A 24,911-nucleotide genomic window follows, 5' to 3' on the forward strand; every position below is an offset into this window, starting at 1 on the left:
CTAAAGCTCAGTAAGTCATGTCTTGATAAGCATGACCGGATTCAGATGAACAGCGAAAGCCTCTGTTCTGCTCGACTTGCACCTTCTGCCATTATGTGAAGTTTCCACTGGGAGCAGAGCTCAGCACCTTCCCGCCCCCTCCTCACACTGGGGGAACTGGCAGAGTGTAATGATCTACTCGCTCCCATCCTCTCCAACCATCTCCCACACTCCTTCTGCTGGTGTATTTCTCTTCTAGAAATGAACAAGCATTATTCCAACCATCTGTCGAGATTGTTAAGTGTTCTTCGCACCTCGTGACATGGAAAACCTAAGTGATGTAAACAGTTAAAGCATAAGGGGACGTGCACTACATTTTTTTGCAGGCGGCTATAATGCATAGAAGTGTGGATTAAGTGATCAAAGTTGGTGTTGAGTGAAAGCAGCATGTCCTTCTGGTTTCTTTTGATGGAATCAACAACTCCAGGCAGCGTCCAACCTTGCACTGTATATAAAATCAACACTCTTCTCTTTTCCTCTAAAACTTTGTGCCTGCATCTCGTCATTGAAGAAAGGTGAAGATGTTAATCATCCATATTTCCCTAATTAAACTCCATGTCCCCCATTAATTACTCCCTCGGCCCGCCAACAATTTGTGAGAAACTCCAAGCTGCCAGACAGCTTTTATTGCAAACTATTAATTAGTGATCGGCTGACTCAGGTAGTGTCTTAAATATTCCGGGGTATGGTTTATGCGTTTGTAGATAAGAGGAAGCCAAATTCAGTTGCATCGGCCACATGCTCACCATTAAGGCAAATTAATGGGCCACGGATGAAAGTGTGAGTGTGTGAGTTACAGAAGAGAGATCAGGCTCGCGGGTGTTTGCCAAATGACGGACACGGATGTTATTCCAATACAAAGACATTGTTTAATGTATTTACATTTTTTAATTGTCTTGTTGTCAATTTGTGGGTGTTTCATTGAGCCGAGTATAGGAAGGAGGCTGATTCTTTGGGCGGACTTTGTGTGTAGGTCTTATGAAAGATTATACCTTATTTTGTCAGGCAATACAGAAACATGTTTGCAGATGGAGGAGTTACACATGAGCAAACACACACAGAGAACCTGGTTCATGCACGTGATTTTTCCAAAGCCCTAACAAAGCCATTTTCCTCTCTGGTATAAACTAATATCTGACAGCTTAGGCTCCACCGGCTTTGCAGAGTGTGACTCAATTGAATTTTCATATATAGGCTCCACTGCTACATGTTTTCCCCCCAAAACATATTAAAATTTTCCTCCTCTTACATTGCTTTTTTCAGTTTGATACGCATGTATTACTGAAACACTGGATGCCATATCAAATAGGTCCATTCATGACAAACGTAGAGTGAATGATAAACCCTGCGTATGACCAGCTTCTCTTTCTGTGATCACCGTCTCTCTATGGAGGGTCCCACCCTGTCACTCACTAACCTGCGAGGCTGAAGTCTTTTTTTTCTTCCAGATGTGTTAGGAAATTGGTTGGCAGTGAAAACATTCAGTCGCTGAGTGTCTATTGCATCAACAAATACCTTTTCTGTCCGGTGCAGTGAGGCATGTAGTTATTTCCCTGTCAGTCCCCAAAGAAACATGATCCCAATACTAACACAATATGAGGCTGCCATCTGTTCGAAACATACTCAGTGGTTTTATTTTTACCTACATCTGCACTGGAGACGACTTTGTAGTTTAGTGCCCCCCAGATGTCAGTGGCAGATCAAATTTTTATATTTGGGAAACGCAGCAGTATATCAATGAACTGCACAAACACTTTTTTACTCTCACATTTCATTTGGCCACCTTTTTTCTTGTATGTGTAGCCCAGAGAAGTGAAATCAAATATAAAAGCAAATAAATAAATGTATATTAATGTTGAGAAAATCAAACGTTTCCATACAAAATGATTTCTGATTTAATATAACACATTAATATGTTCAACTAGTGAGAATAAAGTTTTGATCAGCTTGGCCAATGGCCAGTAAAGTCAAGTTCACTTCCATTTTAGCCCATCAGAAGTTTTCAGCCCACGTCCCGACTCATAATTTTAAGATATGGACAAATAAGACACACGTGAACCACAGGACTTTGAAACATCTGATTTAATATTATATGGTGTTCACTTGGAGCGGCTGTGGCTCAGGAGATAGAACGTGGTCGTCCACTAACTAGAGGGTCGGCAGCTCGATTCCAATCTAATGCTTTCTCTGTGCCGAAGTGTCCTTGGGCAAGATGCATGATCCTAAATTGCCCCTGATGGCTGAGCCAGCAGTGTATAAGTGATGAGTGATAGAGATAGATGCACTATATAAATATGTATATGAATTGCCAAGCTGTACTGTGAAGTGCTTTGAAAGTAGAAGACTGGAAAGGTGCCACAAAAATACTGAGCATTCACCATTAAACCTGAGCCCTGGTCTAATGTCTCTGTGGTTTCAGATGTGGGCTCAGTGGAGGGCCTCTCCTACCACCGGGCCTGGGACACTTTGTATTGGACCAGCTCCACCACCTCCACCATCACCAGGCAAACTGTGGACCAGACACGGGTCGGTGCCTTGAGCAGGGAGGCTGTGGTCACACTCTCCGAGGAAGACCATCCACATGTCCTGGCCCTGGATGAGTGTCAAAGGTCAGTAGCTCTTTTAAGTCTCTTCACTCACTCTCACATTGCCCACATCAGTTAATCCAGTTAAAAAACGCATGGACTAAAGTTCCACTTTAATGTTTATAGGTTGATATATGTTCGGCTGCGCTCAGTTTTATTATCACCAGGGCTCATCTTTCTCCAGCAGAGTATTGTTTTGCTTTGCTGTTCTGACAACACCGTGCACTTCGTAGCTTTTGATCCTCATTATCTCGCTTAGTGTCAAGATGAACCAGCAAAAGGCTGTGATTTTATTTAATGGTCTCGAAAAATAGCAATATAACATAACACCATTATGTATGCGAGCAGCATAACTAAAGTCAGGGCTTTTCTACCTCCCTAAGATACAGAGAAGCTTCTGCATGTAGCTCTTAAGAGGAGGCTTGACTAATGCAATGCATTGCTCTCAGATTTTCCCATAAAGTCCTTAAATAAATTTCATTTAATGCAGAAGGTCACTGTCAGAGTTTTAAGTAAAGGGAAAAAAAATGCACATTACTGATGTTTTAAAATCTGGGCTCTGGCCTATTAGTTTTATGACATATTTTAAGATCTTTGTACTTGTCTATAAATCTATTCATTGACTATATTGTTGATATGCTGCCAAGATATATCCCAGACAGAGCTCTCAAATCCACGTGCTGTCTGCTGCTCACGTAACATAAATGCAGAGCAGTGGAATACTCTGGATCGGAGGACAGAGGGAAACTGAAGCTGTTACTGTTATTTTGGGGCTTTTTTATACTAAGAAAAATTAGAAATATACGTTTTATTACATGTTATTATGAATCAATTTAGCTTGTTTGCATAAATAATCTATCTAATAAATCTCTGTGTGTGTGTTGCTTGCATATCTCAAGAAAAAATCTGTAGCTTTTTTTAAATTCCTGATTTCACAGTTTCTTTGGTTCTTCACAGTATAGCACGTCAGCATTCAAATTACATGAGGTTCAGATTGTGAGGAAAGAGTGAGTATCTTGCTCCTGCTGTTTGACCAACTAAATTAATTTCTCGACCCCAGACTATATCCTTGGTTGGCAATTTGGCACCATATCCATCCCACTCCAGAAACACTGTCTGATAATTAGAATTCAAACTCAAGTGATTAATTAGCAGTCCCTGGTTGTGACTTCTGACCAGAATCCTTATTATCGTCCTACAGTGGACTTCCATGACTTCATTACAGTACGGAGTTGGAGCCCAGGAGCTGGAGAGCGATAATAATTTGAAAATAGCCTTTTTTTCCCAGTTCTTTCTTTCCTGTTATTTGTCAACATAGCTGCTGATTTAAAACACGCACCCTCCATCTCGCAAAATCCATGTAAACAAAGATAGATATTTTTCATTATTTACTCTGAAGCTATTATCTGTTTTTCATACTCCTAAGTCCTCGCAGAGAAGAACATGAATAAATGACCTCTATCTCACAACCTGTGATGCTAATCTCCTTTATCCATTGAAAACTGAGCTTCACTTTATTACTGATGAACGCCTTCAGGGCTTATAAAGGGGAAGCCGATGGTCCTGGGAGCTACGGGATGATGCTGATAACTGGGTGACGTGACGAAGAAACCTCCAGGGATTTAATTCATTGAAGAAGGATTTTTCCTATTTATTAGTTTGTTATCTCAAGAGTAAGAGCATGCACTAAACATGCATTTTGTCGCAACGTATAACATGTAGACCAAATCTAGAAAATTTCATGAAAATGTACTTTTTATTACCAGTAGATGGCGCTTTGACTAAATATTGGCATTTAGATGACCTCAGGTAAAGCCTCTTATCAAAGATATGAAATTTGAAGCAGACTTGATGATATATGCTTATGTTACAACAACTTCCTCTTTTACGGTGAAAAGTCAAAATTTGCTGTGCTGCCAAGGCAACACCATTCACGAAAGGTCACAATTTCCGTGATATAGCATCATCGAGATCTTGAGGCTTTCACAGGCATTCGCTTTTATCTACTCACCTTGAAATTAATGTTCTGGTTTGCCTATTGCACATTCCAGCCTGATGTTTTGGACCAACTGGAATGAGCAGAGTCCCAGCATCATGAGATCCACGTTGGCTGGAAAGAACATGAGGATCATCGTCAGTTCGGACATTCTGACGCCCAACGGACTGACTATCGACCACAAAGCAGAGAAGCTCTACTTCTCGGATGGAAACCTCGGCAAGATTGAGAGATGCGACTACGATGGTTCCAGCAGATATGTAAGTGTGAAAGTAAATGTCAACCAAGTGAAAGATATGAACTGTGTTTGCAATATAACTTAAATAAACTTGTCATATTTACAGCGCCCCCTCTTGGCTGGTGTTTGCCACCTTATAGCCAAGTTTTTTACTAATAAGATGAATGGCTGCTAATATATACAATACTTCCTGTTTTGAATGCATTTGTAGGCAATGATTACTTTTTTTCTTAGATTTGTATTAGTTATAACCCTGACACAAGGTATGGACGTTCCATTATTTATGTAAATTCCTGAATGAATGAATGAAAGACTATTTTTTTCTATGAACGAGAAGCAGTGGCTCACCAGGTAGAATCTATTTTCCTCTTTTGTTTTTGAGGAATGGAAATGTTTCATTACAAAACATCGGAGAATCAAGGCACATATTCAAGGACAGAATGTCAAATTGATCTGCCCTTTTTTCTCCTGAAATGAAACTGTTTTTGTGTCTCCCCTTTAATCTCCCATCCCTATTGAGCTCCCCGGAACATGATCCTCTATACGGCGAGAAGGATATGAAATACCTCTTGATGCTCTCTCTTATATCTCATCTCTGGGGGTACAGATGGTCTCCTTAATCACCAAAGTCATTCCGTGCTAAAGTAAACAGGCTCAGCTTGGAGTTAGGACTCAGGAGTTCTCATTTTGTCCGTGAAAACTCGCATGCATAATGTATGACGTCCCACCTGGTTATATATCCTCTGTATCCCAATGTGTGCAAAATATTACAGTACAAGATGGTCCTTTTTGCTTTGGATTTCACTTTTGCTTAACATGACCTCTGCCGCTCATCTCCTTGGCCCGTTGCAATTAGTTTCCCATATGTTTGCTGATCTGGGTCACAAGGCTTGGGAAGTCTTCACCTCTGGGCCCCCCCCCGCCCTCACTGCAGTCAAATCCTGCTAATGAAGGCTTTGCAGCGAGGCCACTCCAGGTGCGGATTCTCCGTTCCAATTAAAACGTGTGACTTAAACAGTCGTAGCTGATCGTCAGCTTCAGCTCTTTCCCCCCGACACTGTAGTCGTGTAAAATCTTGAGACAACCCATCCACCGCATACAAGACATTAATACTGCGGAGATGGCAGCTTCGGGCTCCCTGTCACTTTTAAAGTCCTCTGATTGCCTCATTTTTGTATTGAGTCACATGAATGTCAACATGGATGGCAGTGAAGTGCCCCTCGAGGGCTCAGCTCCTCTTCGCTGCAGCAGTGCCATCGCATGCTGCCAGTGTAGTTGGTGACAGAGAAGAATAAATGCTGTGGCATGAGTCTCTCCCCTGTGCCACTTTGAGAGTGGAGACCCATGTCATTAATGACGGCGGGGCAGCAGAGTGCATGAAAAGGGAGGATGTCAGCATGTTTTGCCAGGAAAGAGATGCCCTTTTTACCACGAAGAGAGGGACTGCAAATAGAGAGCTGCCGGCGGGTTGAAGTACTATATTTAAATATTGTCGAGTAGTAAATGAGTGATAAGAATAAATGAAATGTGTATGTTCACATTTACCCAAAACACGAGTTGGGCACAAACGTAATGTGTTGCTGGCTGTACACCTAATGTGTCCCAAATCTAATTTTGTATCAATATGTTCCATCCTACACCATCTGGCGTCCCCCCTCTCGTTCTCTCTCCGTCTCTGTCTCTCACTTGCCTGATGGCCATTTGTTGCTTCCACACGCTGGGCTCCTTTAATCAACACCTGTCCTATTAATCCCAGTATGGCACAGGGCTAATGTGATGCCGCTTACAAGCCTGTCCCACTAATGGCTTAGACTACAGAGCTGCTGGAGGCCCTGATCCCCCCCAGAAGCCCAGAGAGTCCCACAAGGAGGCATTTGATGGATTCCTGCCTCCCTGCCAAAGACACTGTCATTTACTCCTCCAACATCTGGGTTAAGCAGTCATGTGGGCGGCCTGGGTGATGTGTTGATTAATGAGTCAAAATATTACTCTTCACATTTATTCCTATAGGCTTGCACCCAAACCTCTGCCGGTGCTTTCTTTACCCAGATCTTGAAAAGACCTTGGTTTATGGGTGGAAGTGAAAATATTGACAGTATGAAATTAATCTTGTGTTATAATAGAATCATTCACATAACCAAAGACTTATGTAAACGCCTTAACATCTGCTCCATACTTGTAGGTCATAGTTAAATCAGGACCAGGAAACTTCTACGGGCTCGCCATCTACGCAGACTTCATCTACTGGTCAGACTGGGCCCGCAGGTCTGTGCTGCGGTCAAACAAATACACAGGCGGGGACACCAAGGTACTTCGAGCGGATATACCCCATCAGCCAATGGGAATCATTGCTGTGGCCAGAGACACAAATAACTGTGAGTATTTACACACCTTGGAATTAACTTGTTCCCTTTCAGTCGATTCTGAAGACACCTCTATATTCACGCCTTTAAGGCAGATGGCGTGTGATGGTGTTAGGCCCCGCCCGCACATATACATGTCGGTCAACACTGTCATTCTTCAGTTCTTGCTCTTCACCTCTCCTTGTGCTAACTAGGTAATGCTGGTTAGCTCCATTTATCAGGCTACTGCCAGCTCAATTAACGTAACTGCTAGAGGTTTGGACATTTCATGATTCTTAGATGCATCGCAATGCCGACGTGGACGCCTCTGCATCGATGCAGAGACTGAACATAATCGAATCATGTTGTACGCCATGTTAAGTTTTTTTAGTGATGTCCCTCCACTGCATAATTTTAACCACCGCTGCTTCAGGATCAGGACAGACGCACAATAAATGTCCAGTCGTCTTTCACCGTGTCCGAGTGTCCTCCTTCCACTCTCCCGCTGACCTGCGCTCACTTTACACATTAACAATAAACACCGGCACTAATCAGAAGTTATTAGGACCAGGACGTTTACTTTGTGTTTGTTTATTCGCTTTAGAGTTAATGAGCCACGTAGTTCATGTGCTCCACACAACACCAGACGCACACAGTCAGGACATCATTGTTAAAGTGATTCATGATCCGACACCATCGATTAATAACTAAATACATGTGGTTATCAGTTTAAAGGGGTATTGGATGACATCTGTGCCGCAGCTAGTTTGTCACCACCGCACGCTTTTGTTTGGTTTTACCGTTTGGACGTCACAGCCCCATCCGGTGGCTCATGCTGTTCGTTCTGCTGGTATGATGATGCACTAGATGCAAAAATGAGAGTATCAGTGTCACTTCTACAGTTTGCACTTGTCCCTCACTGTCTTGACTTTTTTCAGTTGCTATAACCAGTAGTGAAAAGCAACATTTACTCAAGTACTATACATGAGTGCTGTTTAGAGGTATTTTTAATGTACTTGAAGTACTTTAACTCGACTGCATTTCAGAGAAAAATATTGCACTTTCTACTCTATCGCATTTATGTAACAGCTGTAGTTAGATTCCACACAATGGATAATATGAAAAACAAGATTAAGCCTGTGGTTTCCAGCCTTTTGGCCAGTGGCTCATCCTGTCCTATAAAAAATGTAACTATTTTAAAAAGTAATTTATCAGCTCCAATACAATATTTATACAGTTTATATTATCCGCATGGTTTGAATTCAATAAATACTGAAATGTCCAATGTAATTATAAAAAACAAATGTGTGTATCAGAACTTTTTTCTCCTTTAAAACAGTCTCAAACCAGCTCCAGCAGCTAAAACATTAACATGCTGCTCACACACTGATGCTTCTCTAATAACCATCAAACGATGTTATAAATAGAAATCAGTCAGTCAGACAGACCAAAACATTACTTTTACTTTTAGACTTTAACTACATTTCACTGCTACTTTCCCTTAATGTAGCAGTTTTCAAACACTTTTACTTGTAATGGAGCATTTTTCCTTTAAATCTCTCAAAAGCTGTTAGCGATGGGTAATGTGCATTTAAGAAAATAAATACCTTTTGTAGAGTAATGTCAATGTAAACTTAATAAAATATGTATTAATGATCAGTTGACACTGGTGAATAATACTAGTCCATTGGTATGTTGCCTGAGTTTTACTAAGTAAAAGCAAAATATTTAAAACCGGGGCCTCATTTGGATGAACAATATCAGTGCGGATGATAAATGAACATGTTCTTATTTAGAATGTCCAGAAACTAAAGTTTCAGAGGTAATTAATGAAAAAAACAGGCCTATGTTGTAGTGGGAGTCTCCGAAGTGCCATATAAAGTTGAATTTCCAAGTAGGACAAAGGGAAGTGGGCTTCGGAGTGTCCCACTGGTTGGACTTGGACGCCAAGAGCCGTGATGTTCCTTGTTTATCCCATCATGGGAAATAATCATATCCTACGAGGCGCCTGGTTATAGCTGGGAGTTGACGGCTTCATGTGCAATGACCATGATCTTTACGTTGTAAAACTCTGATTACATTTTTCTTGTCATGAATGTCCTGATTATACATAATCATACAAAATGGTTTACCTGAGCTGAAGACCAGGAGCCGATTCCTGTCTCATGAATAACTCGTAGCTAGGGGGCAATTAATAACTGAGGGTCTTCATTGGACATGCATGTCTCTGAACACTAACAAATGAGACTGTATGTTGTTTCTAAGCTTCTTTTATGCATAGCTCCTGAGGACCGAAGCAGCCCTTGCTTTGTTTAATTGTCTTTAATGGTTAGAGTTGGTTATTGTGGTCTATATATTATATTTGTATATTCAGCACTATAATAAATTTGTAACAGGATGGCACTCAGTAGAGTGCATACCTCTGCCAAGACATTCACCATATGAAACCACATTAAAATTTTCTAGAACCAGATTTTTATTTTTATTTTATTTTGCCAATAGCTGTATTATTTTAAGTGTTTTTTTATATACTTGTTTGTAACTAGAATTACCACCAATATCATGCCACAGACCATTACATCAAGACGTCCTAATTCCATATACAACTAGTAGATTTTACTGGAGAAACATCCATGTCAACTATCTTATCAATTTACGGCAAACGTCAGTTTTGTCATCAGGCCCTCAGATTCAAAACAAAGACATAATTTATTGAATTATAAATCATTTAGGTAATGTCCTTCTGTTGATATGCAGCGAAAATAAACTTTGTGCCAGTGCAATCCCTTGAGATTTAAAAAATGTTTTGAGTTTGGAATATCAATTTTTCCTTATTGCTTATAATTAAGGTGATCTAAACTTAAATGTGGGGTATCAGCATTTTTAATATTACTTACCAATAGATAAGGAAGGCTGCCGGTAAGTCCAGCTGTCAGGCACGTTGAAGTGCTTCCTCAGAAGATAACTCCAGGAATGTAGTGAAAATCTCAGACTGATTAAATCTAAAATAGAAAGCTGTCTTGGGAGAGTGCTTCTGACCTCCTAACCAATTCCTCTCTGATTGTGATTGAAGGTGAGCTGTCCCCGTGCCGACACATGAACGGAGGCTGCGGTGACCTGTGCCTCCTCACTCCGTACGGGAGGGTCAATTGCACTTGCCGTGGAGAGCGTGTGCTGCTGGATAACAACAGATGCGTGTGTAAGTCATGAGAAGCTTCATATTTAATTCTACTGAGGGCAAAACCTCTAACCCGTTGAACATCCCCGGTATTAAGTATTGATTTTTATTGGAATTTTGAATGGATTTATTATTTCGAAATACGTCACTGCCTGAATTTGTATGCACACTGTAACCTGGCATCTGTGTTCACCCTGGGTAAGACCTTCTCTGTGCTGTTTACACAAACCATCTTTGAATACATCCCTTTGTACATAACCACACACAAACAGAAAAGTGTTGACCAGCTGCTGACTCTTCTTCTTTGGCTTGGCAGTGAATTTGTAATGATTCCAGGAGTCGTAGTCGATACCGCTCAGGGAAGATGCAGCTATAATGCAGTGCTACTTTAAGTTTAGCCAGAGCAGAAAACACACTTGAGAGGAGTAGGAGGTTGTGTCACAATTAGTTGCCTGAAGTCACAAGTGTAGAGCATTTTCTAATTTGACACACGGCTTTGTGAATTCCATATGCAGTGTGAGGATATAGAACATAAGGTGGGAGGAGCTGTTCAAATGAGGGAAGTTTGGCTGGACTGAACATGGCAAGTGACTCAGAAGAGCTGGATGGAAGCCTGGATGTCACAGTAGAGGACAGTGGGCTCGATTCCACTCGGTACTAGAGGAGGAAGAAGTTTCAGATTGTTGAAGTGTGAAGCTGCGAGAAGCAGAGGGTGGGGTTTGTAGATAGAAGATAATTATCGTAGAAATTTGAAGTTATACCTAATAACTAATGGCATTAATTATTCAAATGGTGTACTGCTGTATATCAAACAAATAAATCAATCAAATAAAGTATCATACTATACCAGGCATTTCCCCCTTAACTTTAAGTGTAAGGGTAATGGGTTCATTCAAATGCATCAACTCTGCTACGTCCTGCCTGGCGTCCACAGTACTCCTGAGTACCGGGGCCACTAAAACAGAGAAGTTTGGAAACGCTTGCTGATTGGCTCATGGTCATGACGCAGCCTTGGGGGATTCATAGGGCTCCTATCACATGACCCCCTTCTGGAAGAATACAATGTGCATTAGCCTCGGCTACCAGTGTAGAAGGTGACATGGAGAATCAAATACAATCAATGTTGTCTTTGCTAACAGCTGTTGTACAGTTAAATTCTCCATTTTGACAGGCATGATCGGTCATCATCGTTATTCACCATTGTCTTCTTCTGCAGCAGAAAATTCCTCCTGCAACATCCACACTGAATTCGAGTGTGGGAATGGAGAGTGCGTAAACTACCAGCTCACCTGTGACGGAATAGCCCACTGCAAAGATAAATCAGATGAGAAGATGCAGTACTGTGGTAAGAAACACATCACAACTCTCAATCTGCTGTATATACAGATTAAATACAGATATTGAAAAATGTACCTATCGATCGCTGTTTGCCATTTATAGTTCTTGTAGTAATAGGTTCCAAATATTTGGTTATTTCTAACACGTTGACACAATTCAATTTGTTCAGACAACAGAAGCTGTCGGAAGGGTTTCAGGCCGTGCTACAACCAGCGCTGTGTGGCCAACAGTCGCTTCTGTGACGGGATTGATGACTGTGGGGATAACTCGGATGAGGCTTTCTGTACCAGTGAGTCACAGCCGTTTGATCTCCTGTTCAATCCGTCCTGCCTCTGAGGGCAGGATCCAGCCACACACTAATGCTCATATTAATACAGCACGCTAGGCTACATGCTGGGCTAAGCCTTCACTGTCTAATGAGCCCCAAGATCATAAAGAGTGCACAAATTCAAAGAGGATTCCAACCTCCACCTTGAAAAAGTTGCCTCTGAGAACCTGCGGAGCACAGATTTCTTTTTTTACCTCAACGGGGAAATAACGCAGGAAAAAGAGCAGTTGTGTTTATTTTCACTCTGTAATTGGTGAAAGAGGGAAAATAAGGTGTAGAGACTCTCACCGAGCCGATTGAGCCCAGAAGGAGACAGAGGGGCTCTCATAATTAAAGTGGACTCGGCATTTGGGGATTTCAGGGAGGAGTTAATCTCATTATGTTGTGTCATCTTCAGCCTTGCATTTTCTTTTTGATGGGACATCAACAATAACTTTTCCCATTGCCGCTGGAACATTTAATTATAGTATTATGTTATATACGGTAATAAAATGCAGCGAGGTGAAATGACCAGAACCACTGTGCATTAGGTGGTGAATGAACAGCACAACTAAGGAGCCCCTCTTGCATATTAAGTGTGATTTGCTCTTGCACAGCACTTAGGGGGTCATGACAGTCAAGCAATTTTTTTATAGCCCAGGAAGACCAACTGCACAGATACTGCAACTCATCCTGAACCCTTTTTTCTTCTCTGTCAGTTTGCGACCCGGAGCTAATTTTCACCAAAGAGGTTCTCAGCATTGTTGTGAGCTGTACCTGTTAACGCCGTCTGAGTGCTGTGTCTCTTCTCTTATCTTTTTGAAATGCTAATTTTCCTCCCCGAGATGTCACGTGTGGCTCGTCGGAGTCATCGTGCAGGGACGGGAGCTGTATACCCAGCTCAGCCTGGTGTAACCAGGTCATCGACTGTTCCGACGCCTCCGATGAAAAAAGCTGCAGTAAGTTCTTTCTGCCTTTTGCTATGCATTGCAAGTACAATGAAAATATGACAGTGGCACTCAGTAGAGCTCATACCTCTGCCAAGGTCCAACTTAAATTCAATCAAGCTGCACCACATTACACACACTCATAGATATCAGCTCCATATGTATGCCTGAATTTTTTTTCCATCATGATCCATTTAAATACTTCCTGGGAAAATTGTGGAAATGTTGAAAAATGCTAATTGAAAAATGCAAATGTTAAAGATACACACGAAAATGTCATGGGTTCATCCCTGACCGACACCATATCCTTCCACCAAGTTTTGTGGAAATCGCTTCAGTTTGTTTTGTGTAATCTTGCTTCAAACCAAACACACCGACCAACAACACCACCTCGGATCTGCGCTCGTCACTGGGTTCACATTGAATGCTGCCACTCTCGTCCTCGCCTCCACCATCACGGCAGTGTGACAAGACAATTGCTGTTGTGCTGTGTTTTGTATTCAGACCACACCGACTGCTCGCACTTTCACAAGCTGGGGGTGAAAGAGAAAGATTTCATCAGCTGCAACTCCACCTCGCTGTGCATCCACCACTCGTGGATCTGCGATGGTGCAAATGACTGCGGCGACTACGTTGATGAGACCAATTGCCAGGGTGGGCACAGCACACACACACACACACACACACACACACACACACACACACAGAGTGACATTTTGCCTGTGCATTGAGAGGCAGATCTAGTAAGCCAGCTTCAATTAGAAAAGACTTAAGACAGATCTCATTTTGAGAGATGATAATGACAGTGGAATGAGAGATTCTGAGAGCTTAGTTTAAGATAATGACCTCAATCATGACTAATGCCCAGAAGACTGACTTGGTTTTGTCGCTCTTCCCAGTTTCCCATGGACAGAAGTGCGAGGAGGGCCACTTCGCTTGTCCGAGCGGGAACTGCATCTCTAGCGTGTGGCTGTGCGACGGCCAAAAGGACTGTGAAGACGGGGCAGATGAATTCCAGTGCGGTAAGCCAACAAATCCTACCTCACACGGAGGAGCCTCTACACAATAAACTGCAATGATGTTTTGTTTTCTAACTGGTAGAAATAGATGAGGTGTGTGGTTGCTCTAAACAACACTGTCGGTGGTTGGAAGGATATTTATTATCCATTAACAAGAAGCTATTTGTTGTACCATATTTTCCATATAAATAGATCCAGGCCTGCAATGAATATTGCGTACAGTACAGTATATACTGAGGAGACAGAAGGACAAGAGACGATTGTTTATCATGCCACATGGAAATTTCTCCCCACTTTGTTTTGCTCCCCTGTATTGTCTGTGCCGGATTTCTCAAGTAGGTGTCGCTGAATTCAGAGTGCGGCTGTTGAGGGCACAAGTTTTTCCCTCTTCTCTCTTTGAGTTATGATACACAGCACACCCAGTGTAACAATTAATTAATGAGCCGTCACTGAAACGGTTATATTAAAGACGGAAATGTGGATTGAATGGAAACTCGTGACATATGAGAGGATTACACGTTACGATGCCACTCCTCTTCCCCTCACTCCACGTCCCTCACCAGAGGCGGCAGAAGCATCCCTCCTTTTCGCTTTGATCCACGCTAATGTATGCAGAACCTACCGTGACAAAGTCAGAGACCTCTGCAATTAAACAGGAGGGCCATAATTATGTCATGGCACGGATTAATATAATTTGCCCTCAAAACCAACAGCTCACTCACGTACCCGTTCACGTGTCATTGCCCTTGGCATCAAAGCAAAATTGACTGGTTGCAGTAATGCGTCTGCACGGCATCATCACGGTCGCACACGTGTTCCACACACACTGTCACAACACTCACACTCTGTATTTAACGTGGATTTAAAACCTTTGTTGTAACATAACAAATATGTAACCATTGTAATTTGCATCTATCAGAACCAAACACATCCCATTCCAGACACACACACACACACACACTTTATACTGTATGTTGTGTGTCGCATCCTCCTTCATCTTTCCTTTTTTGCCACATCATTCGGATGGTCAGGGATAGTAATTTAGAATGAGTTGGTCCACTGCTTGAAATTAAATTTGTTGCTTCTCTTCCTATCCAGTGCCACAAGCAGGTCACACCCTTCACTTACTGTATCAATATTTCAAAAATACCAAATACCTGCAAAGATACACAGATTCATAACAGCTGTGAGTACCTGTAAGTAAGCTAACATGCTAAACTTAGATGGAAGTTCAAGCAGTGTTTTGCAATACGTATATCGCTGTTGTTGTTGTTATGTTATATCGTGCAGCCCTAATAGACATCATAATCATAATTATTTGTTACTCAGGATCAGGTCAATAGTCCTTGTCAGCCTAAGGACTGCTGTGCCCAAGTCCAGCCTCATAGAGCCACTAGTGTTGTAATTTTGCCTTTAAATCATCCAGACCTCAGGGACTAACATCCAGAATAACACAAATAAAATGTGACCATAGAACTTACAAGTCTTGTAATGGTCAATGTTTGATTAAGATGTAGCAGATCTCTAATTCGCCCGGTTTCCTCTTCCTGTATGATTAAGCAGCACCTCTGTTTTTTTTTTCTTGGAAATGAAAAGCAATAGGAACACTCGTTTTCATTTCTTAGTGCTCCTCCACTTATCAGATTTATTTTATAAAATGTCCATGAATGTTGTTAGAGAGATGCATAACACACGAACACCATTTCCATCGTTTTATCTTAAAATTTGTGCCTGTGTGAAACGATAACATCCCGTGCTTCAAATGTGCTTTTATCAGAACTGATATGAATTACGCCCTCAACTCTTTGAAATGCTCTGAATAGTTTTTCAGGACAAAAAGACAATATTCCCATTCCTCTGAGTTAATTATCATATAAAAAGCTCCAGCCACTGATAATCTGTCTGCAGAGGGAAAGTGGTTTGAGGAAAATGGCATTACATTCCTGAAATTTCATATTCCACATCTGATTAGAGGAAATAGTCATTTGTCACTTCACAATGCATACTGAGCGTTTCTAGTCTGAAACACTGTTGAAAGTGAGTCATGAAAGGCTCTTTGATACAGTTTATGTGCTGTAGACCTGTTGTGTTGCCGCACACTGGAAGCTCCTGCTCACATTTGATCTGGAAGCACATACAGAAAGTGTAGATAATCACGGTTTCCACATTTAACCATTTAATGTTTATCTCGTCCTTATCTCACATCATTGTATCAGTGCACGTAAAGCTAACGCAATGTACAAAGTATGACGGCGAGGAAAGCAACACAGTGGGAGAGATGCCCCCGTCCCTTCCCCCTCCACGCTCGGTGGGATCCATAATTCCTTGCACTGTGGTCTGACCCGGAGCACACATCCTCCCTTCCTTCTCTCAACATCTCATCAAAGCTCCGGCAGACTTTTCCAGGCCTGACATCTGAGAGGCAGAGACCACAGAACAACTCTCCAGGGAGAGTGGGTGGCTCAGTGGCACAAACTCAGCACAGATAATGAATATATCCACATTTTTCACAATGGCTTTTACACTGTGACCAGCAGCATGCTGGTTATTGACATCCAACAGTTTACTATCACCTTAAGTATCTTGCTCTCTTTTATAATTTAATTGTAGAAATTGAATCTGAATTACTAGTAACTTTGAGCATCTATCAAAACGCCTTCCTTCAAGAGACAAAGGGGAAAAAATAAATCTACAATCCTTTGTGTGGCAGCTTTACTCGTGTGGTGCCACTAAGCAAAGACACTACAGAGAGAAAAAGGAACGAGCCACTGGGGCAAATAGGAGCCACTTCTATAGGCTGTGCTGCTTTTGTTGTTGCATCCTTCTCACTTTGTTTGATTTATGGAATTGAAATTTCCCTGGCCTCCGCAGATTCATCATGCCTGTGGAACCAGTTCGCCTGCTCGAAGAACAAGTGCATCGCCAAGCAATGGCTGTGTGACGGCGAGAATGACTGCGAGGACGGCCTCGACGAGAGCGTGCAGATCTGTGGTAAGTGCCCTTTCGCATGTCACGGGGAATCTGCTGTTGGTATAAAAGGTCACATCCGCTATATTTCATATGGCAGCTCCATGTGTTTCCTCTATCAGAGCTGGAAATTAATGAAAAGAGATGAAACAATCTTAATGAGACAACAAAGGGGACTGCAGGCATTTCTGATGACTGGAGTGGGCACTGAGGCAAATAGATTTTTCATCACCGAGACCCAAGAGGCACAGTGATTTCAATTGGCAAATGAGGTGTGTGTGTGTGTGTGTGTGTGTGTGTGTGTGTGTGTGTGTGTGTGTGTGTGTGTGTGTGTGTGTGTGTGTGTGTGTGTGTGTGTGTAATGAATACTACAATAAAACAAAAAATCCAACCACAATAAAGATACAAGAATTGCAGTGAACATTGCTTGTATAATTGGATTGTAATGGAGTGTCAAGGAAATATTAATGATATGGCCCAAAGGTTTCTGAAGCACAGTTCTCGTCAAAAACAAGATATGCATGTTAGCGCTACATGCTTCACTGAGCTACTGTATTTACCTTTGTTTCCCTGTGCAGCAATTTTTTCCTCTCCTCTTTGTCCTAATCTAAAGTAATGATGACTTAGAGGATTCAAGTTGATATTTTTACTCGCAGTAGCACGATCGTTATGTGTTAGCTGTGAACAAGGGCAACTGCTGCACAATGAAAGTTTGTTTTATGGGAATCAAAAAGGGACGGACATTCCAAACTGTGACCAAAGCTTTTATCCTATGAGTTCTAATGTACCGTTTTTATTGTGGAGCACTGGTCATTCTTTTGAGGATTACTTTTACTACTTTTCTTCTGCTAGTTCTTCTGAGCCTTATGTAGTAGAGTGCAGAATTTGGTTTGAACCCATCCAAGTCCAAGAGATAACTAACCAAGTCCAACCCAAACCCAACAGGGATTCTTCTTTTGTGATGTGATTTGAATGTCGCTTGCTTACAATGGTCACTAAAGGGACAACCACGACTAGTTCTACAGTATGAGTCAGGGAATGTCGTGACACTGTCTGACCAGATCTGAGCCTGATGTAGTTATTGTAAGCTGCACATAGAAGCTGCAGAGTTGGTGTTACCGTCCTTCACACATGGTTATTGCTTGTTTTTCCATAATGACATGTGCATTGTGAAATATCAACCCAGCCAACATCACCAACCCAAACCTGTAAATCATTTGAAAAGTTTTGTCCGAACTTTTGTTTGGTCCCAACAGGCTCGGGTATCCACACTCTGATATGTGGCCCATTTCCACTCATCTTCTTCCACTGCAGCCCTATAGTATGGAACAGCTTATTTAGTTTTACTTTGAACTGAAGTACTCTCATATAGGGCTACTGATCAATAGGCCTGGTTATATAATATAACAATATATACATGTGAAAGTAAACAAATTCTTAGATCAAGAGTTCTCTCAAGAAGAACACAGTCGGCCTATGGTGATCTGCAGGATGCTGTCTGATTCATTTAGAATCAGTTACTGGACTCAGGACAACGGCATGGATACACATAACTGCACACTTGTGCAACTATAATGGAATGATGGTGTTGCATGATTGGAACGGGAAGCCATTGCAAGATAACACAAAAGTACTGAGAGATAAGGCAAAAGTAATCCCCCAAAAAATGCTCGCCCTGACCCTTCAGGGGCTCAGAATGACATATCCTGTGAAATAATTGAACCGAAACCAAGATACATCCGCTTCAGTTCAGATGTACCTATTTTTCTCTGTGCTGCATTTGACCCATTGTATTCTTTGGCGTTTGAAAGTAGAGCATGTGCTCCTGTTTTCCTCTCAGGCTCAGTGACATGTGCTCCGGGGCTGTTCAGCTGCCCTGGGTCGTACGCCTGTGTTCCGAAACGCTGGCTCTGTGATGGCGAGAGGGACTGCCCTGATGGGAGCGATGAGCTCTCTGCAGCTGGCTGTGGTAAAACTGCGTCTTCTAGTTCAAAACCCTCAATAGCTCATTGCAAGTATAAAACTTTATGTAATCCCAGGGTAAAGAAATCACTGCCTGTTTACAAATGATTGTCCTTGTGTAACTTTAGAATACATCACATAAAACAATAGCTCATAGATCGTGAAACTCACTAAACACCTGCTATAAATCTGCAAAGCAGGAAAGAGAAAACCAGTACATAGTGGACAGTTATGACACAACTGTAGCCTTCTGAAAGTGGATTAGCATAAAGTTTATTAACATTGACTGGCATACTGATTGCCATGTTTCGAAAAAAAATGTTTTTCTATTGATTAGCACGTTGATCCCACCTCTTTCCGTGCATTAGCACCCAACAACACATGTGATGACAGCTCATTTCGCTGCCACAACAAGGCGTGTATCCCCCAGCGGTTTGTCTGCGATCACGATGACGACTGCGGAGACGGAACCGATGAGTCAGTGGAATGTGGTGAGTTGATGTATCTCTCTCTTTTACCTCACACTATTCACCAGTGTTATGTAAAAGTGTCCTGATTGAGAGAATATGATAGCATGGTGATGATTGGACTTTTCTTATTCATATCATGTCTCAAATGTGCTAAATTGAGAATTAATAGATTTATAACATGTGGGGCTGTTTGACTAATTAAAACATTGAAATTAGAGGCATTAAAATACTATGACAAATATCAGCGCAGATAAATAACTTCAGACTCATCATGCAATCGGAACAAACAAAGTATGTTAAAAGCATGTTGCTACAGTGTGGTAAAGAGATCAAATAGTTTTGAATGCAGGTTGCTCAGTTTAGAGCCAGTGTTTGGTTTGTCCGATGTGCGCTCCTTTCAAAACATGGCGCTGCAACGTGGCAAACTCTGTGGAAGAGGACCTGCTCCTTACGTAGCTATAAAGAGCTCATTCCAAGCTAATGAAAACGCATTGATTCTTGGTTTCAGGTGATTATACACTAATGAAAACTTAACTATGAATATTATATTCAATTTGTGCTGATATATTCCCTTAAACACTGGATGTTTAGAAAGGGAATCAAATGAATATGAAAGGCGGTGTTTATACAGGTACAGTTTCTATGGACTTCAATCAGTTTTTATGCAAAATTATGAGGTTCAATAAAATTGTTTTGAATGATGGAACTGTTATTTAGGGAGATTATTGTATATGAGTAGCTGACTGTATATGTGAAGCCAGTTATTTTTTGAGCTGGTTTATTATAGATCAATCCATTAGCAAGTTTTGATGTCAAAACTAGAGGGAATTCTCTGTTGATGCTTTAATATGTAGAAGTGATACTGATGATGTATTCATATTTGAATTATTGAACAATGCAGCTATAGACACCATTATACATCCAGATGACTTCGGCTGATAAACAATGATTTTATAACACAAATATTTGTTGAAATAATCAGAATTACCTTGTGCAGTAGCCCATCGTATTAGTACTTCATTCTACCACCACCAAAAACTGACACTATGTCACTGCCAAGTGTAACTTGATGAAAAACCGCCTCTTTCTCCTTCTTCAGTCTATCGCTCCTGTGGATCTGAGGAATTCCGCTGCAGGGACGGCCGCTGTCTCCTCAGCTCTCAGTGGGAGTGTGACGGCCACGCAGACTGTCCCGACCACTCTGATGAACTGCCTCTGAACCTCAAATGTCTGGCTGCAGGTAAGACTGCTGTTTGGCTCGCAGCTGGAATCTCTTCATCAGTGTCACAAGCAGCACCACTCGCCAAGGAAACTGGTGGGGACATATGGTGGAAACAAAAGCTGCTACAACCAGGAGAGTTTTTCCTGAAAAGGATTAATCTGTCAAGCCCCATCGTCTGGTTAAAAAGTGTTCCACAACTTAGATGAGGAATTATTAAAGGATGTTGTGCCAGTGAAAGTCATGTCTCGCTTTTTTCAGGAAGCTTGTGCAATGGCTCCTTCTTCATGTGCTCAAATGGACGCTGCATTTCTGAGGGTAATCTCTGCGATGGGAGAGACGATTGTGGAGACAAGTCAGATGAGAAGAACTGCAATGTGAACGAGTGCCTGAATCGCAGAGTCAGCGGATGCACGCAGGATTGCCAGGATCTTACTGTGGGATACAAGGTAAGTGACCATGGTCACGGTTCAGCTGCTTGAAATGCATTCTGCTTTAGAATGGCTTCCTGGCTGCAGTTAGTCGATAAAGCCTAACTCCTCGGGCTAAAGGTTAAATCAAGCTATGGGAAGATAACAACTGTAGAAATATTTAAAACAACAGATAAGACAGTCACTGGGGTTTGGTGCAAGAGCAAACACCCTCCTGAATACAAATCCAGTGATCCCACTGCACAGTGAGAGTTCCTTCATAAATATGACTAAGAGATGTGTCCTTCAAACAGTGTGACAGTGCATCATAAGATTCAAGAATAAAGTTTAGTACACCAATCAGTTCATAGGCTGTGTGTGTGCGTGTGCGTGTGCGTGCATGCGTGTGTATTACTATGTGAGTGAGATTTTAATTTAAACACTTGACTGACCTGCGGTTCTCGGCTTTAACATAATTTCCAAATCAGTGGTAGATAAAATGTGGAGCCTATATTAGTAATAGTGTGGACATGAATGATTAATGACCAATAATGAATCAAGCCTAACTTCTCACATCATTAAATAGATAAAGATGGGTGGGAGCATACATACATTTAGTCGCTCCCTTCTTGAATAACCTTGAACGCTGTAAGGAGTTTAATGATATGCCAACAAATGTCTGCGCTCCCTTAATATCCCGGGCGATTGTGCCGTGCCTGGTAATTGTGGCATGTTCGGGTTGGAATCCAGGTCAAGGCCACATCTGCCGGATTATTCTGTTGGTCAGTCGCTTTGTCAGACTGTGATAGTTTATGCCTTCATTCATGGATTTTACTCTCCTATTCTTCCATACAAGTGCGTTCAGTGCCTCAGAAACGTGTCTGGAAGCTGAAAGTGTCAGAAACCTCTCTTTGCTGCCATGACAGGGGCAGAGCTGGACAGAGAGCACATCAATGCAGACCCTTTGCTCATCCTGAGCAGGGTGACCAGTAGAAAAGCCTTGGAGGTTATAATGTTGGATAAAAAGGGATTTGCACTGACTCCAGAGCAGCTGATACAAGCACTTAGTTATTTTTTGGAGGCCCTGGTCACTGAAGTGTGGTCGGGTTTTTGAGCTTTGGCACATTAAGTGTGTATCACAGCTTTGACCACAAATAATTGTATGAATGAATAAATCATGTATTTTGTAGTCAGGCATAAAACCTTGAGTTATTTGTTGTACCCTTCACTTAAATAGCTAGGTGACCATCAATTTACAGTGAAACTAAGCCTCTTGTTGCTTTGCTCACATTTCCTGCCTCATTATCGCCAACACATATTTCTCATGTTTGTGATCAGTGTAAATGCTGGCCGGGATTCCACCTGAAGGATGACGGGAAGACTTGTGTGGATACTGATGAATGCTCCACTACCCTTCCCTGTAGCCAGCGCTGCATCAACACTTACGGCTCCTTCAAGTGCCTGTGTGTGGATGGCTACGAAGCCTTGGAGCGCAATCCCAATAGATGCAAGGCTTTGTCAGGTCAGCCCGATTTTGTATTATGATTAAAGCCTCAATGTGCAGGATTTCAACTCTCATTTGACCTCTAATGCTGCATGTCCCTCATTTCAGCTGAAGAGCCTTTTCTCATCATGGCCGACCACCATGAGATCCGGAAGCTGAGCGTGGACGGCTCAAATTACACCATCTTGAAACAGGTAGGTGATTCCTGCATCATTAGGAACTAGTGACATATTCACTGGATAGTGGATCAGTTAGTTTACCGTTACTAGATTGAAATACTGCTAAGAGGCGTCAACAGCTTGTCAATACGATTACAGCCTTCCAGTCTTCTATTGGTTTTCAATTTTGAACTTTCCCAGCCTGTTCTGTCAGCTGTACACTACAGGGAGGAAATATGGCTTTAAATGAGTTAAATGAGATTTTAGTGGTAGTGGGATTATGTTCACTAGCTGAATGTGTGGAATAAATATTAATTGTAGAAGACAGGATAGAGTTAAATTGTAAATGCATTACCAGACTGATAGACAATAATTCCAAGAAATAATTACTGACTGTTTTCTGCTAATGTCCAAGGACAAAGTTAATATGATAATAATATTAACATATTATTAATTATATTACAGTATGAAAATCATGCGGTGACAGTCTCCCCAAAAATAGATCATATTGTAGTCATATTGTATTTTCTAAAGTTTGCTATTTTGATCCGAGGAGCACCTGACTCAGCTGCACATTCCTGAACGATGCACAGACAACCCATTTTCCCCTGAAAACCGTGTATTACCTCAATGAAGGATAAATGCTTCTGCATTAATAAGCAATAAAACAGCGTGTGGACGTGAGTGTCACAAGCAAGTTATGTGATTAAACCTGTAAATGGTGCACAAGCCTCCGTAAAGCATGTGTAATGTATTGTCCTGTTTTAAATGAGATATCTAATGGCCCTCATGATTCCCCCACCACCCCCACCCACACCATATGGGCAGAGGAACATTGCCATTCTGACTGGCAGAGATCAAAATCACCCCATTGAGGACCCCATGGAAAAGCTATTTCAATCATTCCTGGGTCTCATCACAGCTGCTCCGGGCAACGCTTGAATCTGACTGCTGATTATCATAAATGCTCGGCTGTGATTTACTGTAAATCAGCCGATGTATCCCGGAGCCTCCTCTTACAGTCACATTAACCTCTTTACTAGACGTAAATCTGCTGTCTGCACCTCCGTTTTCCAGAAGCCACTACTCACTGCAACCACTGCATTTTAGCAGCAACTGACCTCAAATCACCTCACCACTCCATTACCTTCCCTGTTCAGAGTATACGTCCATGACATTGCTGTTAGAATACATTTGTCCTCCCACCACAAACACAAGTGACTCACAATATTGTATAACTCCAACACATTGTGTTATAGAGCAGCTCTGTGCTTGTTCTCCTACATTGTTGAAATTTGCATGTGTAAAATATTGTGGGTAGTTAGAGCTGATTAGTACAGTGTCTGTTCTAACCCTGTCTGTTTGGAATGGACTTTTCTCTTGATGTGTGTTGATGCTCTGGAGCTACTTCAGAATTACAGTTCATATTTTATTAATATTGATCCTATTCCGTATCCAAATCGCATCAAATTCGACACTGTACCCCCCTGGGCCCATTGTGCCGAGCAGTTGAATGGTTCTGTAGATATGTGTTCTAAAGACAGACAGAGATTTCTGAAAGAAGTAGATATAGAATAGTATTATATATTAATATTGAATGATTAGTAGTTATTGTTGAGAAGTAGCCTGATAATAAAGTTCTATGTAATTTGCCCTCTGAATCATTTCGTAGCCACTGGGTCTCTGGTTGGTTTGTGAGCATGAAGAGAAAACACACAGCAGTTGTGGATCAAAGTGGGGGCGCAGGTTTCATCTCTGCAGCTGATGCTTGGAGTGGGGAGAGGCTCCCGCAGGACACTTTGGCGCCTGTCTGTGAGGGTGTTGATGATCTGATGAAGATGTCTCATTTTGTCTGTCAGATTATCTGACACCCTCTCTCAGCACCCACGGTGTCAGACAGCAGGGTGGGGGCACTTGTTTGGTGAGCGGCTCCCTCTGACTGACAGCGGGGTCCTGTGAGCATGACAGAGAAGCAAAGTAGTTCGCTCCTCTGCTTTGATAGGACCTTGACTCGCTTTTCACAGGCTCTTCAAGTGCTTTGTATAGTGGGAAGCAGTGGAAGCTGTGGGAAAACCATCGGGATCAATACTGCTTGTGGAGTAAATATCACATCACACGCAGACACTGTAGTGGAAGTTGAGCTTGTTTTGATCCGTCTCTTTCTGCTGGTATTGCCCACTGGTGGGTATTTCATAAAATAATCTAATTTGACCTCAATCATCAGTCTATCTG

At 41.9% G+C, this 24,911-nt stretch overlaps 1 protein-coding gene across 1 annotated transcript in view; it reads left to right on the top strand.

Moving 5' to 3' along the window:
- Positions 1-24,911, top strand: part of lrp1bb (low density lipoprotein receptor-related protein 1Bb) — a 113,504-nt gene that overhangs the window by 45,395 nt on the left and 43,198 nt on the right. The window contains exons 25-40 of the mRNA XM_047342656.1: positions 2,459-2,648; positions 4,676-4,880; positions 7,041-7,233; positions 10,274-10,399; positions 11,595-11,723; positions 11,886-12,005; positions 12,869-12,982; positions 13,475-13,624; positions 13,870-13,992; positions 16,861-16,980; positions 18,797-18,925; positions 19,287-19,409; positions 20,488-20,628; positions 20,869-21,056; positions 22,356-22,539; positions 22,630-22,715. Of these exons, the coding sequence (XP_047198612.1) occupies positions 2,459-2,648; positions 4,676-4,880; positions 7,041-7,233; positions 10,274-10,399; positions 11,595-11,723; positions 11,886-12,005; positions 12,869-12,982; positions 13,475-13,624; positions 13,870-13,992; positions 16,861-16,980; positions 18,797-18,925; positions 19,287-19,409; positions 20,488-20,628; positions 20,869-21,056; positions 22,356-22,539; positions 22,630-22,715 (2,321 nt within the window). The remainder of the gene's footprint in view (positions 1-2,458; positions 2,649-4,675; positions 4,881-7,040; positions 7,234-10,273; positions 10,400-11,594; positions 11,724-11,885; positions 12,006-12,868; positions 12,983-13,474; positions 13,625-13,869; positions 13,993-16,860; positions 16,981-18,796; positions 18,926-19,286; positions 19,410-20,487; positions 20,629-20,868; positions 21,057-22,355; positions 22,540-22,629; positions 22,716-24,911) is intronic.

Source organism: Hippoglossus stenolepis, chromosome 13, assembly GCF_022539355.2.
Source record: "Hippoglossus stenolepis isolate QCI-W04-F060 chromosome 13, HSTE1.2, whole genome shotgun sequence".
NCBI classification, from domain to species: Eukaryota; Metazoa; Chordata; class Actinopteri; order Pleuronectiformes; family Pleuronectidae; genus Hippoglossus; species Hippoglossus stenolepis.